This window comes from Pristis pectinata, chromosome 16 (genome assembly GCF_009764475.1).
Source record: "Pristis pectinata isolate sPriPec2 chromosome 16, sPriPec2.1.pri, whole genome shotgun sequence".
Lineage (NCBI taxonomy): Eukaryota > Metazoa > Chordata > Chondrichthyes > Rhinopristiformes > Pristidae > Pristis > Pristis pectinata.
The window spans coordinates 5,999,618-6,016,462 of record NC_067420.1 but is presented as its reverse complement, the minus strand read 5'-3'; the positions used below and the strand labels follow the sequence as shown (position 1 = coordinate 6,016,462).

Genomic DNA, 16,845 nt, shown 5'->3' with positions numbered 1-16,845 from the left:
TCATCTTGCACAGTCCACCCTGCTGTGTCTCTGTCAGGTCTGCTTGAGCTCCACCCTGCCAGGTGCACCGAGATGGCCAGAGCCACTACCATTCGCCCTGCCCCCTTCAACTTATAATTTCAAAATATAGTTTATTTACAAGATATTCCAAAATATATAAATACAGAGCGGTCAAGTTATTCCATCATTTATATACAAAATTAAAAAGCTGTGAGGTTTTGACACAACTTGCAACTAATTTGTGTAGCCTGCCAGCGTTCACCCTGAAGCCGACTAGATCTCAAGAACCATCTCAAAATGAGGGGACTCGTTCCACAAATGTTCCCTTATTAATGGATAAATCCTAAATCAAAGAGAGGGGCTTGAAAGCAGAACAAACAAAAAGGTTTAAAATATACAAGAAAAAGAGAGCCTGGTTGCACTTGGCATATATATAAAAAATATATATTGTAGCGACTCACCGTCCGGCCAAGCGAACTGGCTTGGCAGTCGGGTCGCGTGGCGTCAGAGCGACGAGGCCCAAGATGGCGGCGGGCCTCGTCTTTCCTGAGCGACGGGGAGAACCCACGCGCGAGAAAGACTTGATGACGTAGTACTTACGTCATCACTGGTTGCATTGGGCGGGAACAGTCTCCCTTAAAAGGCCTGCGCAAGGCGGGAAAATAAACCAGTTCTTGTTTGACAATCCTCCGACTAGCGTCTTGTTTCGCGGTAGCAACCGCTACAATATATTGTTTAGAGAACGAGGCAGCTGTACTGGAGGTAATGTGAGACAAGTGGAAGTATGATATATTAGCTGTTGCTAAAACAAGTCTTTAAAAGGAGCAGAAGTGGCAATCCAAAGTTCCTGGACACACAGCTTTCAGATTAGGTGGAGAGGGGGATAAAATGGAGGGTGGTGGCCATGTTTGTTATAGAAACACTAAGACAGAATGATGTAAGAAAATTGGCAAATGAGATTACACGGGTTGAACAAAAGAACAAAAAAGGGGCCATCATACTCTGCACTACAGAAAGTTGGAGTGTTCTGAGGAAGCAAAAGATCAAACGTGTAAGCAAATTTCTGAAAAGTGCAAAAACATTTAGGGCAATAATAATAATGGGAGATTTCAATTACCATAAAAACCAGGAAACTTGGTATAAAAGGAAAAGAATTCCTTAATTGCATATAAGAGAAGTTTTATCCACTAGGTAGCAAGTCAAACAAAAGAGTTGGCCATTCTGGATTTGCATTCAGGGAACGAAGCTGGGTAGATGGGTGGGAGGATTAAAAGGACCTGTCGTTCCCCGTGCAGGCGCAGGAGATGCAGCACCTGTTCTTTCACCTCTCGTCATTCAGGGACAGAACCCGACCTTCCAGGTGAAGCAACGATCTAATGTATTGCATTCGGTGTTCACAGTGCGCTCTCTGCACTGGAGAATCCAAACACTGATTGGGGATTGCTTTACTGAGTACCTGTATTCAGACCACAGGAGTGACCCTGAGCTTCCCACTGCCTGCCATTTTAATTCACCATGCCATGCCCACTCTGACCATCGGTCTGTGGCCTCCTGCACTATTAAGAGAAAGTCCAATGCACGCACGCAGACCAGCAACTCATCTGCCAGACGATGTTGCAGCCTTTCCGAGTCAATGACAAATTCTTCAACTTTACCTAAATTACTCTTCCTCTGTCTATCAGAACTGGCTATTTCTGCCTGTCATTATTTTGGTTCAGTTTTCTTTTTTAGTTAATATAATCTGGTGTGCTGGGCATGTTTCACAGCCTTGCTATTAACAACACATTGCACACACAAAGGAGCATAATGTGCAGTAACTAACTACTGCTAACCCATTTGGTCCTGCCCCACCAGAGATATTCCCTTTGTTCTACCCATCCCTCTCCCACCTTTTCTGTTGCTGGAAACAAACTTTTTTGCTCAATTTCCTGGTTCTGAGAAAGGGTTGTGGACCTGAAATGTCAATGGTTTCTCTCTGCAAATGCTGCCTGACTTCATGAGTATTTCCAGCGTTTTCTGTTTTTAGCTGAGTGAGTAAAATTTAGGCTCCACGTTAATGATTGCATTTGTTTTCGTGAAGATTGTCTTGCACCCGTGACACAGTGTAAAGTCTGGAGTGTGAGGGGTGCATGCTGACAGGAGAGCTTTTTAAGAAATTCCGGTTGTTCCTTGGGCCTCCTCTGTCTGCAGATGGTGCTTTGTCTTTCTGTCTCTCTCTGCTGGAATATCCACACCGTCTTTTTGCTGTTTCCTTTTATCTCTCCTCTCCCACCTCCTTCTGGACAATCTTAACACTGGTGCTAAAGTGGGCGTCATTGTTTTCATGTTTCTTCCCTCTTTGTGTCCTTTTTATTCCCATTATCTCTTCATAGGTCTCTGTCCTTTGTAAGGACTGAAAACAAGGAGCTAAAAGGTTAATTTGTACTGAAGCTTTTTCAGTGGAGCCTTTATTGAGGAGGTTACTGCTTCAATCCTGTGCTCAAAGTTCATCTTGTGTTTCTACCGATATTCTTCCCTCCTCCAATGTGACCTAAAGCAGAACAACTTGCCATTTGCCTCTTTGCTGCTTGTGGAATCCAACAGTGTGCAAATGGTTGCTGCTTGCAGCTTTAAAATGTCTGCCTGCATTTAAATGCAATTGATTGCAAGATACTTCAGGGTGTTTCTAAGATGTGATAGGTGCAAACTTGATACAAATAGGGTAATGACAGTTTAAATATAAAATATATTTTAAGCCTTTCTGAATGCTATGCATGTCAAAAATGAGAATTTCTTTACTGGTGTGGCATCTCTTGTTAGAATGAACACTCCAGGAAGGTACAATTCTGATTAAATTTGGAGAGAATGTCTCTTCTGCACCACCATTGTATTTCCACATCCTACTAAATGTGCTTGTGCATTCTTTCTGATAATTTGTGTAATTTTCTAGGTGGATGTGTTGCCCTTCCACAAGAATATGTTTGGAAACTAAGTGGCCTTAGATTAGTTAGAGTCAAATTGCAACCCCCTCCCTCCTAACCCTGTGGCTAAGGCTGATTTACCATCTTGTACAGATGTTAAGGAGCAGAGCTGGGGCGAACTGGTATTAGGCACTTTGGGTAGCAGGACGGCTCAGCTGTTGGTGCTTTGTCCTCGCAGCTCCAGGGACCCAGGTTTGATCCTGACCTCCATTGCTGTCTGTGTGGAGTTTGCACGTTCTCCCTGTGGCCGCATGGGTTTTCTCTGGGTGCTCCGGTTTCCTTCTACATTCCAAAGACATGCTGGCGTGTAGGTTAATTGCCAGTCTAAATTACATCTCATGTAGGTGGGTGGGAGTCAGAATAATCGGGGAGTTGGTGTGCGTATGAGAGAGGACATGTTATTGGGAAATGGTGAGTGGGACTGAGGGGGATTCCTCTGACAGTGTGCATAGACTTGATGGGCTGAATGGCCTTCTATTCTGTGAGAAATATATGAAAAAGGGGCTGCTTCAAAGGTTATTGTGGAAAGCAAAAGCTCATGGTGTAAGAGGCAAGATGTTCACAGAGTCTGGTCGGCCAACGGGAAACAAAATAGGTACAAATGGATTTTTTTCAGGCTGGCAAAATGCAGTGAGTCGTGTGCCACAGGAGTAGGTGCCGAGGTCTCACTTTTATACATGGGTTAAGTGGGTGGGCACAGATTTGGCAAATGGAGCGTAATGTGTTCAAAATGTGAACTTGTCCATCTTAGGGGAACAGAAACAGTTGTATTATCTAAATAGCGAGAGATTGCAGAGCTCTGAGATGCAGAGGGATCTGGGGGTCCCAGTGCATGATTCACAGGTTAGCATGCAAGGACAGAAAGTAATTAGGAAGGTTAATAGGATGTTATTATTTATTGCTACAGATATTGAATATCAAATTAGGGGGTTTATGCTTCAGTTATGTAGGGCGTCGGTGAGATCACATCTCGAGTACTGTGTACGGTATTGGTCTACTTTTTAAAGATGGGTGATATGACTTTGGAAGCACTTGAGCAAGGTTTTGCCAGGTTTATACCTGGCACAGGTGGATCGTCTCGATGAAGGCTGTACAGGCCAAGCGTGAATCCTGTGGTGTTTAGAAAAGTGAGGGGGGGGGACAAGATCCTGAGGCACCTTGACGGGGTGGATGCAGAGAGGGCGTTTCCTTTTCAGGGGCTCACTTTAGTAATGACTTGTCTACTTAAGATGGAGGTGAGGTGAATTTATTTTTGAGGGTTGTAGGTTCATGGAGTCAGTCCTACAGCGCAGAAATTGGACCTTTGGCCCACAGCGTCCATGCTGAGTGTTTTGTCCACCTACGCCAATCCCATTTGCCTACATTTGTGTCGTCTAATTCTGTGTCTGATCTAATCAAGTGTCTGCCTAAATGCCTCTTAAACATAGTGATTGTATTAGCTTCCGTCACTTCCTCTGGCAGTGTGTTCCAGGTACCAACCACTCTGTGTGTAATTAAAAAAAAGCTTGTCCCTCAGATCCCCTTGACAATTCCTTCCTCTCACCTTAAACTTATGCCCTCTTGTTTTTGAATTTCTGGAACTTGTTTCCTCAAAGGGTGGAGGAAACAGTCTTTAAATGTTTTTAAGACGGGTGGATAAATTCTTGATGAGCAAGGAGGTAAAAGGTTACTGGGGGGATGGGGTGGGCGGATTTGCAGAGTTGAGGTTACAGTGAGGTCACACGGGAGCAAGCTGGAGAGGCCAAGTGGCTTATTGCTGCTCCTAATTCGTGTATCAGTGGCCAAGACGCCACTAGAACATCCATCACCTACAACAGGACCCCACCACTAGACACATCTACCCGTCCCCATACCCCTCTCCTGTTTCCACAGGGATCACCCTCTCCGTGACTCCCTCACCCCAATTCCCCTCCCTCCCGAGGCACTCGCTCCTGTACCTGCCCAAAGTGTTACGCCTGCCCCTGCACCTCCTCCCTCACCACCATCCGGGGCCCGAAGCAGCCCTTCCAGGTGAGATAGTCCTTCACAGGTGAATCTAGCGGGGTCATTTATTGCATCCGGCGCTCCCGGTGCGGCCTCCTCTACATCAGTGAGACCGGAAGCAGATTGGGGGACTGCTCCGTCGAGCACCTTCGCTCTGTCCGCTGTGCCAGCCGGGACTTCCCGGTGGCCAGCCATTTTAATCCCACTTCCCATCCCCACACTGACGTGTCTGTCCATGGCCTCCTCCACTGCCGGGTCACGGCCTAACGAAAGTCAGAGGAACGACACTTCATATTCCGCCTGGGCGGTCTCCAGCCTGGCAGCGTGAACGTCAGATTCCAGTGACCACTCCGTCTTTGTCCCTTTTCCTCTATTTTTCTTTTTCTTCCTCTCCTCCTGATCTAACTGGCCCCCATCACCCTGTCTTTCCCCTCCCCCAACCCTGTCCATCTGCCCATCACCCCCAGTCCTCCCACCCGTTCCCCTCCCCACCCTCCCTCCCTTTATTCCACGCTCCACCATCCCCTCCTATCAGATTCCATCTTCACTTCTGCCTAACCTCCCAGCTTCTGACGTCATTCTCGCCCTCATCTGCCCATCAACCCCCCTCGCCTGATCCACCTATCACCTGCCAGCTCTTGCTCTGCTGGCCGCCTCTCCATCCTTTTATCCCGGCTCTCTTCCCTCTTCCCAGTCCTGACGAAGGGTCTCGGCCCGAAACGTCGACTGTCCATTTCCCTCCACAGATGCTGCCCGACCCGGTGAGTTCCTCCAGCACTTTGTGTTGCTTCAGAATCAGTGAACCCAATGACACCATCAAACTACCATCATCCAGGTGCACCGTCAAGAAGCAGAATCTGATCCTAACTGGATCCTCGACTTCCTCATTGGGAGACCACAATCAGTACAGATGGTAAACCTCCTCGCTGACCATCAACACAGGCGCACCTCAGGGCTGTGTGCTTAGCCCCCCTGCTCTACTCTCTCTATACCTACGACTGCATGGCTAAGCATGGCTCCGAGGCCATCTACAGATTTGCCGATGACACCACTGTTGTTGGCAGAATCTCAGATGGTGACAAGGAGGTGTACAGGAGTGAGGTAGGTCAGCTGGTAGAGTGGTGTCGCAACAACAACCTCGCACTCAACTTCAGCAAGACCAAGGAACTGATTGTGGACTTTTGGAAGGGGAAGTTGGGAGAACACACACCAGTCCTCATTAAAGGGTGAGCAGCTTCGAGTTCCTGAGTATCAACATCTTGGATGATCTATCCTGGGCTCAGCACATAGATGCAACCATGAAAAAGGCGTGCCAGTGCCTCTACTTTTCTTAGAAGATTAAGGAGATTCAGCATGTCATTGAAGAGTCTGACAAACCTCTACAGATGTACAGTGGAAAGCATTCTGACTGGGTGCATCTCAGCCTTGTACGGGAACTGCAATGCATAGGAACGCAAGAGGCTACAGAGAGCAGTGGACTCGGCCACTTCCATCACGGGTACGGCTCTCCCCACCATCGAGGACATCTACACGAGGTGATGTCTCAGGAAGGTGACATCCATCATCAGGGACCCCCACCATCTGGGCCATGCCCTATTCTCGATGTTGCCATTAGGCAGGAGGTACAGGAGCCTGAAGACCCCACACCTCAAGGTTCAACAACAGCTTCTTCCCCACTGCCATCAGGTTCTTGAACTGACATGAAAAACCCTAATTCTACCTCAGACGGTATTCCCTCAACTTGCACTGATGTCGTGATGTTTGTTTTTGTTTATTTTGTCATGTGAAATGTATAATTTATGTTTATGTAATTTATGTCTGTAATGTACTGTGCTGCTGCAAAATGCAAATTTTCATGGCATTTATACCCTGGGTATGTGTGCCCAGGGCAGGGAACTTAACTGCCATTTTACATTTGGTCTCACCTCAGAGGTATTCTTTGTTCTCCTCCTGCCTCCCCCACCATCTCTAAAGCTGAAAATTGATTTGTTTTCTCTTTTTGTCAATTCTGAGGAAGAGTCATGAATCTGAAACGTTTACTCTTTCCACAGCCTGACCTGCTGAGAGTTTCCAGCATTTTCCATTTATGTTTCAGATTTCCAGCATCTGCAGTTCTTTGATTTTCATACACCATCAAATTCCTGCACTAACACAAATGCTGGCACGTTGATGTTCAATATGTTGCCAGTAAGAAAGGTTAAGAAATAATCATTGGTAAACACCAGAATCAGTTTCTCCTTTGCTCACAGAATGTATCTTGTGCCGTCTGGAGGAATTGATGCTAGATGCAGACTTCATCTTTCTCTCCAGCATGGTGCGCGGAGCTTCCGTGCTCTATGTTTAATCAGGACTGCCATCCCAGTGCAGTACAGTGCCATGTTTTAGGTGAGATGTTAAATTGAGGCCTCATCTGTGCCCTTGAGTACCATAGTGCTACTTTGAAGGGACTCGCCCATTGTTATCAAAAATAGATCTTGCCATATGGTGCCTGCTATCAGTGGGATCTCCTGGTGTGCAAGTTGGGAATGATGTTTTCATATTTTAATAGTGGCTGCACTTCAAAAATATTTTATTGATTTTAAAGTAGTTTTGGATGTTTGATTTAACACGTACAACTTCACCTTCTTACACTTGTTCATCTCAAGCCCTACTGTTGTTTATGTGCTATAAAGGAGCTTTTCTGTGCAGCCTGTCAGATCCTACTGATGGTTGGAGAGTCTGGTTGAAGTCTCCAGGGTTACCTTTGAGACGGTGCCGTTTAACAGTTGCCTGTCCACGCTTGTCCATTGTGTCTGTATTAACACTATCATGGCAGTGGTGATGGAGAGTGAAGTAACTTTAACTTAATTTAATACAATTTTTATTTATTAAAGGATTAACTGGAGTCTCTACCACACTATTACTGGATGAATAATCCTGACAAAGGGATGAACTGTGGACTTTTCCACAGTCCATTCCAGGGAAAGCGAAGTCAGAGGATGTTGATGGGTGGCAGTCACTGCTGCAGCTGAAGTCTGCAGCTGGGAAAGGAATGGTTTGGCAGAGGTTAGCTCTTGCTTGTATGTATGCTGTTGGGAGGGGTTGGAATAAACATAACCTGAGGTCAACAGGACGTGACATTGTGGCACTTCTCGTTAACCTGGCCTGTTCCATCCTTTCAGATGGTTTGTGAGTGGTCTGATGTTTTCGCTTCCGGCTGTGCGATTGCAAGAGCATTTCCGCTCTTTTCCCGCCGATCCAGTGCCTCCAGACGCACGGACAAACGTGTAGTTACGGTGGAGTTCCTGCTTGTTGGACAGAACAATGGCCCCATTGATGCAACAGCTCTTGAGGTAACCTACTGGAAGACATCTCTGTTGAACTCAGTACCATGTCAGTTTGCAGTGCACAAGTTATGGATAAAAATTACAAATCTCAAATCAAATTGCTTCATCCAAATAGTTGCCTCTAGTGTTCACTTTCTACCTGTGAAGTGGTCCTAAATGTCCACATTGTCCCATTTTCCTTCATTCTCTGACCCCACTGCTTAAGTCACCGATTCCAGGTCATTTATGGGTCACAAGTAATATTTGCATTTACAGGCCGTTCCCAGGTCAAGAATGCCTGACTTATGGACACCCCTACATACAAACCAGCTCCCATAATTTTATCAAATACAAAAGACGTCTTGTGTGGCTTTGATGCCAGTTCATTGTAATACTGTGATGTTATGGTTACCATATTGAGTGACTTTTTTTTGTGTGTATTTTCCAACTTTTCAACGTCTGTGCAAATGGAACCCGGTTGTTATTCAGGGACAGTCTGTATCTTGAATCCACACATTATGTTTTCCTTCACTCCAGAACTTTGCACTAATAGGTTCAGACTTGATAGTTTATCTTTTGCTTGCTCTAACCTTGTAGAGTTGCATGGCTTTGATAATGTTACATTGATAACGCACTCTCCTGCTCTGAGGAAAATAGGGTCCAACAAATGGTGCTTTTTGGAATCAATAATTTGGCCTACCCAGTCCTTGTTTGTGTGAGCAGTAGTTGTAATCCCATGTCCTTGGTAGTAGCTGTTAGGACAAACCCCTGGTGCTTCCTTGAAGGCCATCTCCCTGGCACACTTACAGCCAGAGGTGGTATGGATCTCAGTTGGTCTCTGCGGTGTTGAAGTGACCCTGGGGAACAGTGGAAGTGGTAGGTGCAGAGAGGTGGGGTTTGATAAATGAGGTTGAAGACTTATGCACGTCCTCCTTTATGTGCAGTGTTTAGAGAGCGCGGCGGATGGAATCCGGCTGGCAGCCCGAATTGTGGACACGCCCTGCAATGAAATGAACACTGATACTTTTCTTGAGGTGAGTGCCCACGGGTCAATCCCAGTGGATGGTCATCTCGCATCCAACTTGCAGTTGAAGAACGAGAGCTGGAGCCCCCGTAGATCTTGGACCGTGTGACGTCAAAGGTTGCTGAAGCAAGGCAGGTTGGATATTGACCAGCCATAATGTGTTTGAATGGCAGAGTGGGCTTGAGGATCCGAACGGTCCCCTCCTGTTCCTAGACAGTCCGACTGGGTTGGAGAGCATTCATTTTGCTAACTGAAAATTAGGTACTGTTGTGTTGCCCAGTCTTTCACCTGTGCCCGCCCGCTGTGCCGACATTCCCGCTGGGCCCGCCCTGCTATATACCCAGCTGTCACAGATGTGCTCATAAATCACCCTGTTCACTATCGCAGCAGTGCACCGTCTCCCATCTGTGTTTGTGGGCTATCTCTCTCTGCCAGCTGTGCTGATCCACGGTGCCCGTCTCTCACCCACGTTCACTCCCTGAATCCCTCCACAATGCTAGACCACTTGCCAGCTGTTGACTCAGTCTTCCTGCCGTACTGACCCAACATGCCACCCAGGGTCTGAGCTTTATCTGTGCCACCCAGACTCCCAGCTGTGCTCACCTGCTGTATCATTCAGTCACCCTTGTGTTCACCCAATCCCTCATCTATGCTCATCTGCTGTGCTGCCTCGTCTCCTAGATCTGCTCGCCTCCTGTACCACGCAGCCCCCTGCTCTGTTTGCCCACCACTTTCCAACTGTCGCCACCTTCCTGCCAGAGTACACTTCCGTGCATTCAGGCAGACCAGTCAGTTAGCCCTTCCTGGAGAGTGTTTTGACAGGGTGTTGGACACTGGAAGGTATCGCAGCTCTGCCTGTGTTTTCACTTGATGTTCATGTTTGTGCAACATAGAAGGTAGACCGGTACAGCACGGGACAGGCCATTTGGCCTTCGATGTTGTGCCAATCTTGTTGCCAATTTATACTAAATGTCCTCCTGTGTATCATCCACATCCGTCCATTCCCTTCATATTCATGTGTCTATCTAAAAGCCTCAAACTCCACCAAACTGCCTGCTTCCACTACTACCCCTGGTAACCCATTCCAGGCACCTACCACTCTCTGTACTTTGTGTAAAAAAAAACTTGCCCCTCACGTTGCCTTTAAACTTCTCCCCTCTAACCTTAGAAGCATGTCCTCTGGTGTTTGCCATTTCTGCCCTGAGGAACAGATTCTGACTGCCTACCCTGTCGATGCCTCTCAGAATTTTAAAAACTCCTTCACTTTTAAAGAGATCTGCTGATCACTCAGGGTATTGTAGCCTGGCACATTTTGTGGTCTGTAGTTCGTGTTGCCCAGTCTCTAATTCTTTTTCTGATGTCTAACTCCTCACACAGCACGGTGTGAACATTTGGCCTCGAGCTGTCGTGACTGTCCCATGTCGAGCCATATTTACCAGGCTATCAACAGAGCCTTTTACTGGAATTTTATTCATTCAAATATTTCATTTTGCAGGAAATTAAGATGGTTGGGAATGCACTAGGAATTGTTCCCACCATTATCCAGGGCGAGGAGTTGAGAGAACAAGGATTTGGAGGTAGGTGTGCATTTCTTTATCTTGCAGTCTTTATTGAACAGGATGTGAAGGGTGCTCCAGGATGAGATGCTTCATAATGCACAGCTGATCCTAGAAAGGAGAACACCTCTGAGCACAATAACTAGTGTTGTCAGTGCGCATAACTTCCTAATACAGTAAGTATGTTGTTACCTGAATCAACTTCCGCTTCATCATTTCTAGGCATATACGGTGTTGGGAAGGCAGCAATGAATCCTCCTGCACTTGCAGTTCTCAGTTATTTACCAGAGGGCGCCACGCAGACAATTGCCTGGGTCGGCAAAGGCATTGTGTATGACACAGGAGGCCTGAGCATTAAAGGAAAGGTAGGACTATTATTGTGACAAGTAATGGGGCCACGTTCTATACATCAAGACGTGGAGGCTTGTATTTGTCACTGTTGGCTGGTGGATCATTCCTAATCCCATTATGATTACTCCTGGGAGAAATGGTAATCTCAAACCCAAGTTGTTGGGTCGCTTCACGGGTAGGAAAGGGCCTGCTTCGTTCAGGTTGCCTACTCTCAAATTCTTCTGAAGGCAAATCCTCACTCAGCAAGGTTTGAATATTTGATCTCCAATTGCCATGACTGTTCCATGTCAAGCTATGCATTTACCAGGCCACCAACAGAACCTTGTATTGGGATTTTATTCACTCAAGTATTTCATTTTTTGCAGAAAATTAAAATGCTGGGAATGCACTGGTGCCACATACTGATCCAGCATGTTCACTGCTGATTTCATTTCGTACACAGATGTCCAAGGCTCAGCTGGAACTATGTATAGATCTGGGATCAGTGAAAGTACACCTGATCTGGCTTTGAATCAAGTGCAGGATCTCCAACAGCTGTTCCTTTAAAGATTCCCACTTGAGAGGAGCCCCGCATTCTGGGGCAGTGGCCCGATTCAGGTTTCCTGCTGATGGGCTAATTATGTTTCTCATACCTTCTGTGCTGTGTGCAGCCTTGCTGCTTCCTCCCTGCTGCAATTTATTCAGTGTGGAAAACTATATGTAGACTTTCAACTGTACAGTGCATTCCTTTTAAATACAGAGTGTATGCAGACCCCAAGCACAAGTAGGGCTTTGCTGCCCATTGTAGGGTTTTCTGGGTGAGACGATGCGACTGTCCTTTCTCTCCCATGGCTTGCTGCAGCCATGAAAGGAGGCTCACCACAGGGAGTGCTGCAACTGATAGTTGTCCATTCCCCTTCTGTTGGTCCGAAGTTGGAGTCTGCTGCTGCGGGCAGAACTGAGAGAACTTGCCCATTGCGATTGAGGAGGAGGATAACAGCAGCTGGTGCTCTCCCTCTTGTAACTGGACTGGGCTGAAACCAGCTCAATTTGTGGATCTACGCAGTGTTCTTGGCCGATAGAGATACAAGCTTGTTTTTGTTAGTATCCTGGAGGCGACTTAAAATCTTGGATAACAGTGGGTCTTGGTCAGGCATGGTGCTCAATTTAGTGGGATCAGAAGGTGGGACCTATTTGTGGCAAGGTTCAGACTTGCATCAGGCCCAGTTTTAAACACGTATATTCTGTCTTTGTACTTCTATTTCCATTGAAACGTTCTATGACCACATTTATAATGGTAGCAGTCAGTGTAAGCTTGTCGAGCTAATATTTCACACTTCACCCCATGAAGACGTGCTGCATTGATACCACAGCAAGAGGAAACTCTTTATGTAGTTGTGACACTGAGGCAATCACTTCCTTAATAAAAATACTTCAACGTTCAATCCTTGCATATCAAGAGCCACATGGAAAAAGGACATAAAGGATCTTGCTGAAAGGTCTTGGAATTGATGACATGTCCTTGTGGACTGATTGGCTACATGGCCTGTTTCCATGTTGTAACTCTGTGTTTCTACCTGTGACGTTAATTCCACCCATTGGCAGTAGAAGCTCTACAGAGCCTTTAGGTAGCTAAGGTGTTGTTACATTATGGCAACTTGGCATTGGTAGTTATGGTTGTGGGCACAAGAACAGGGGGCAAGATGGATAGGAAAGGTTCAGAGGGATATGGGCCAAATGTGGGTAAGTAGGACTAGCTTAGATGGGCATCTTGGTCGGCATGGACCGGTTGGGCCAAAGGGCCTGTTTCTGGGCTCTATGACTCTCTGAATCTATTCTTATTATGCACTTTCTTTACCAGACCACCATGCCAGGAATGAAGAGAGACTGTGGAGGAGCAGCAGCTATTCTTGGAGCTTTCAAGGCAACTGTGAAACAAGTGAGTGCTTCAGAGTTTACATTTTTTCTGTATGTTTCTGTCCAGCTTGTGCTAATGTGAAGGAATCTAAGCAAAACTGATCTGGTGTCCCTCAGTACAGCCCTTTGACTGGCACGGTATCCGCCACTTAACAACGTTCTGTGATGGGATGTAATGTTTTCTATTACAATAACAGCATCAGCGTAAAGCCTAAAGCAAGAACCATTGTAACACCAGAGGTGGTTGGAAGGGTACGTTTTGCTGGACTCCATTGTTGATTTGAACCCCCACAGCCTATTTAGCCGTGTGTGAATAATTTTAGACTATTTGTCCCATCCAACCTGGTCCACATAATCACTAAATTACTAAAACCGGGCCAATTTGGAAGGAAAATCCAGGAAATTCCACCCCAAACACCTCAAGCAATTGAAACTAGGCCAGGAGGTTGCACTGGGCCTGATGAATACCATAGAGTACATGTGTATGCATTCACACCATGCTAGCCTTGTGCAGTATGAAGATGATCTCCAGCCATGTCCTTGCTCTGTTCCCCTTCAGTAATCCTTGAAGAGTTGCCATCGTTGGCTTACAGAAGTTACAGAACCCAAAACTGGAGACATTGACCTGAAATGTTAACTTGATTTCTCTGTTCACAGATGCTGTCTGACCTGCTGAAAATTTCCAGTAGTTTCTGCTTTTATTTCCAAAAATGGGCTAGATCTGTAATAACAGTTTTCTTGTGTTTAGTAATTGTACACTTAGCTAGATTTCAGCTGGCTTGTTGTTAGGGTATGTTAATTCAATGAGAGACCCTGGCACTCCTGCCAGTTGCAAGATTGAGTAAGTTCTAATCTTTTTATCACCAAGTTGGCCATTCAGACTGAATAAAATTAAAATGAGATAAGCTGTGAGATAAGCTGAATGACTTGCACAGCATTTGCCTGTTCTGGTATCCTGTCCGATGACTCAGAGAATCCACTGGTTAAGCGAGCATCAGGTCAAGGTAGGAGAAAACAGCAATTAACAAGAATAGCAGCATGTTATTAGAAACAGCACATAGATGTATGCACCAGTCGTCATATCTCTGAGTCCAACAGACCTTGTGTTAGATGCCTGTTAAGAAACATTTTGTACAGAAATAATCACAGGGTAATTTCAGCCAAGGAGTCAAAAGTACATAAACAGGAAGGGTAGGCTAAATGGCCTCTTGAGTTTTCTCCGCCATTGAATAAGGTCATGGCTGATCCGGTCTCAGTTCAACACCACCCTCTCGTTACCTTCCCATACAACTTGGGTCCCTCGTAATTCACATGTTAGTCAAGTCATTCAGTTCAAATCATTTCGTTCATCCAGCATACAGCATCCCATTTGTTTTTAAATTATTCCTGGACTGTCACCTTCACTACTCTACCAATAGTTGGTTAAAAATGTTAATCACACCTTGTGAAGCAAAGCTTCCTGATCAGAATCCATTTTTTGTCATTTTACTCATTTGAGCTTTTATCCCACCAATTGCAAGTTAATGAAGAGTAATTAATGGTTTGCAAACTTGAATAAGATCATCTCTAGTTTCTCCAGTCTTTTCTCATTAATTAGATTTCTGACACTAAAAGTTAGCATTGCAGCTCTTCTCAGCACTTGCACATCTCCCTTGTGTTTTCAGATTGCACGGAACTAGAAGGTACAATTCTTGCAAGACTTTCTGCATTGTCTTCAGCATTTTTCTTTGATATTTCCGTAACGTGGGTATGCAATCCAATACTTGGTCACTTTTACCTCCCCACGTGTAGTGTTAACAAATATAAGCTGTCATCTCAAATTCTGTTTGTGTGTGTCATTGACAAACGATAGAGACTCCAACACCATACCCCATTCCATATTATTCTTGACTCTGGAATATAACCTAGAACAAATATACATTGTTTTATACCCTGCATCTTTTTTTTATATGCAAACCCAGTTTTTTCTTTGAATCCTATAAACCTTGCTTCTAATGTATAGAACTTTGTCAGACAACATCCCCTAATTTTGCTTGGCATTCTGAAATTAAAATTTATTTCTGTGGATGTACTTGAATTAATTTAATCTGATAAACACTTGCATTCGTGTGTGGATCACTGTGGTCAGAGAGGCCATGATACTGATGCTGCTTATTACAGAAGTCATTAAGAATAATTGTGCTTATTCTATTTCGCATAAGGCATTTACAGTGTAATCTTGCTGCTAGTGTAGATTTTCTTGTACTGGAGATGAATAATCATACCAGTGAACAACTTGAATTATCTCCTTGAAATATGCCACCCGATCTTATTGTGCTGTCCACTTGACATTCTATACTCTGAATTTTTCCACTCAATCCCATCCTTTAGAGTTGACTAAGTTTCTGATATGTCAAGCTTATAGTTCCTCGTTGTGGCAATAGCCTTCAGTTACAGCAAATTGCTTCTAATGGTTCTAACATTATGGATACGTAACAAATGGCCACGATATGCTGCTTTCAATGGGGATAATGTGCTCAACAACAATCTGCTGGAGGAACTGAGCAGCATCTGTCAACGATTCGGGTCAAAACTCTGCATCAGGACTGAGTGGATAGGCAAGGTGGCTAGTAATGAGAGTGGAGGTGATGTGCTCTGCTGCCAGCACATTAGTAATCCATTTGCATTGTATGGCGCAGTGACAGTAATGTCTTGTTTGCTGTTTCAGGGTTTTAAGGACAATCTGCATGCTGTGTTCTGCCTGGCTGAGAATGCAGTTGGACCCCGAGCAACCAGACCTGACGATATACATCAGATGTACTCTGGAAAGTAAGGCATACTATATGGGGCAAACCTTTGTTGCCAATGGGCTCAGTTTGGTATAAATATACGCAAAAAAACCAAACAGCTGGAGGAACTCAGCGGGTCAGTCAGCATCTGTGGAGGGAAATGGACACTCGACATTTTGGGTCATCTGGACTGAGTTCCTCCAGCAGTTTGGTTTTTTGCTCCAGATTCCAGCATCTGCAGTCTCTTGTGTCTCCTGTGACCAATGCACTTAGTTCATTGTGAGTGATATATTTTATGAGATTAGTTACTTAAAGAATATTTTCAAGGAAAATACCCTGGGCAGAGAGACATTTTTAGGTAGCAGTTTATCATGAATCCCAGGTGCTTCCCAAACTGCTTCCTGTCTGGTAAATCACCATGTAGTGACTTATATATTGAAAGTAAGAAACAATGAGAAAAGTACTGTTAACATGATTACAATTGGTATCGGTGGAGATAATATTGAACAACTTGTAGGAAACGTTGCTCTTCCGTTCATATCATGGGATCTTTAACGTATGAATCCTCAGGCAGACTCTGCCGTGGCTCATCTGAAGGGTGGCAGCCTTGATGGAATGGAGGCAACACTGTAGAGTGCAGTAACTCAATGAGGGGCAATTCTGGAAGAGGCATTTCTCCAGTGTCTGTATCTTAAGTGTGAATTAATAAAATTACACAGATGTTTGTTGACACAGTGAGCACATTGTAACTGGCCTTAGTAACCTTTTACAAGCAAAGAACATTAAAAAATCTCCAATTAATAAACTTTTGAATGAACTGCCTGGGTTTAAGAGCAACACATGACTTGGGGTGTGCATGGGTCAGTATTGAACAGCACAGGGAGTGAAGATCAGTGTTGGAAGCCACGGGGGGTGGGGGGCATGTGCATATGTCAGTGTTGGAAGGCATAGTAGGGGCATGTGTGTGCATTAAATGTGAATGGTGTGGGGGATTTTCAGCAG

General features: G+C 45.2%; 1 protein-coding gene across 1 annotated transcript in view; it reads left to right on the top strand.

Moving 5' to 3' along the window:
• The window catches only part of npepl1 (aminopeptidase like 1), a 28,326-nt gene that overhangs the window by 7,759 nt on the left and 3,722 nt on the right, over nucleotides 1–16,845 (top strand). The window contains exons 3-8 of the mRNA XM_052031230.1: nucleotides 8,105–8,275; nucleotides 9,193–9,282; nucleotides 10,768–10,849; nucleotides 11,051–11,193; nucleotides 13,020–13,097; nucleotides 15,783–15,883. Coding sequence (XP_051887190.1) covers nucleotides 8,105–8,275; nucleotides 9,193–9,282; nucleotides 10,768–10,849; nucleotides 11,051–11,193; nucleotides 13,020–13,097; nucleotides 15,783–15,883 — 665 coding nt within the window. The remainder of the gene's footprint in view (nucleotides 1–8,104; nucleotides 8,276–9,192; nucleotides 9,283–10,767; nucleotides 10,850–11,050; nucleotides 11,194–13,019; nucleotides 13,098–15,782; nucleotides 15,884–16,845) is intronic.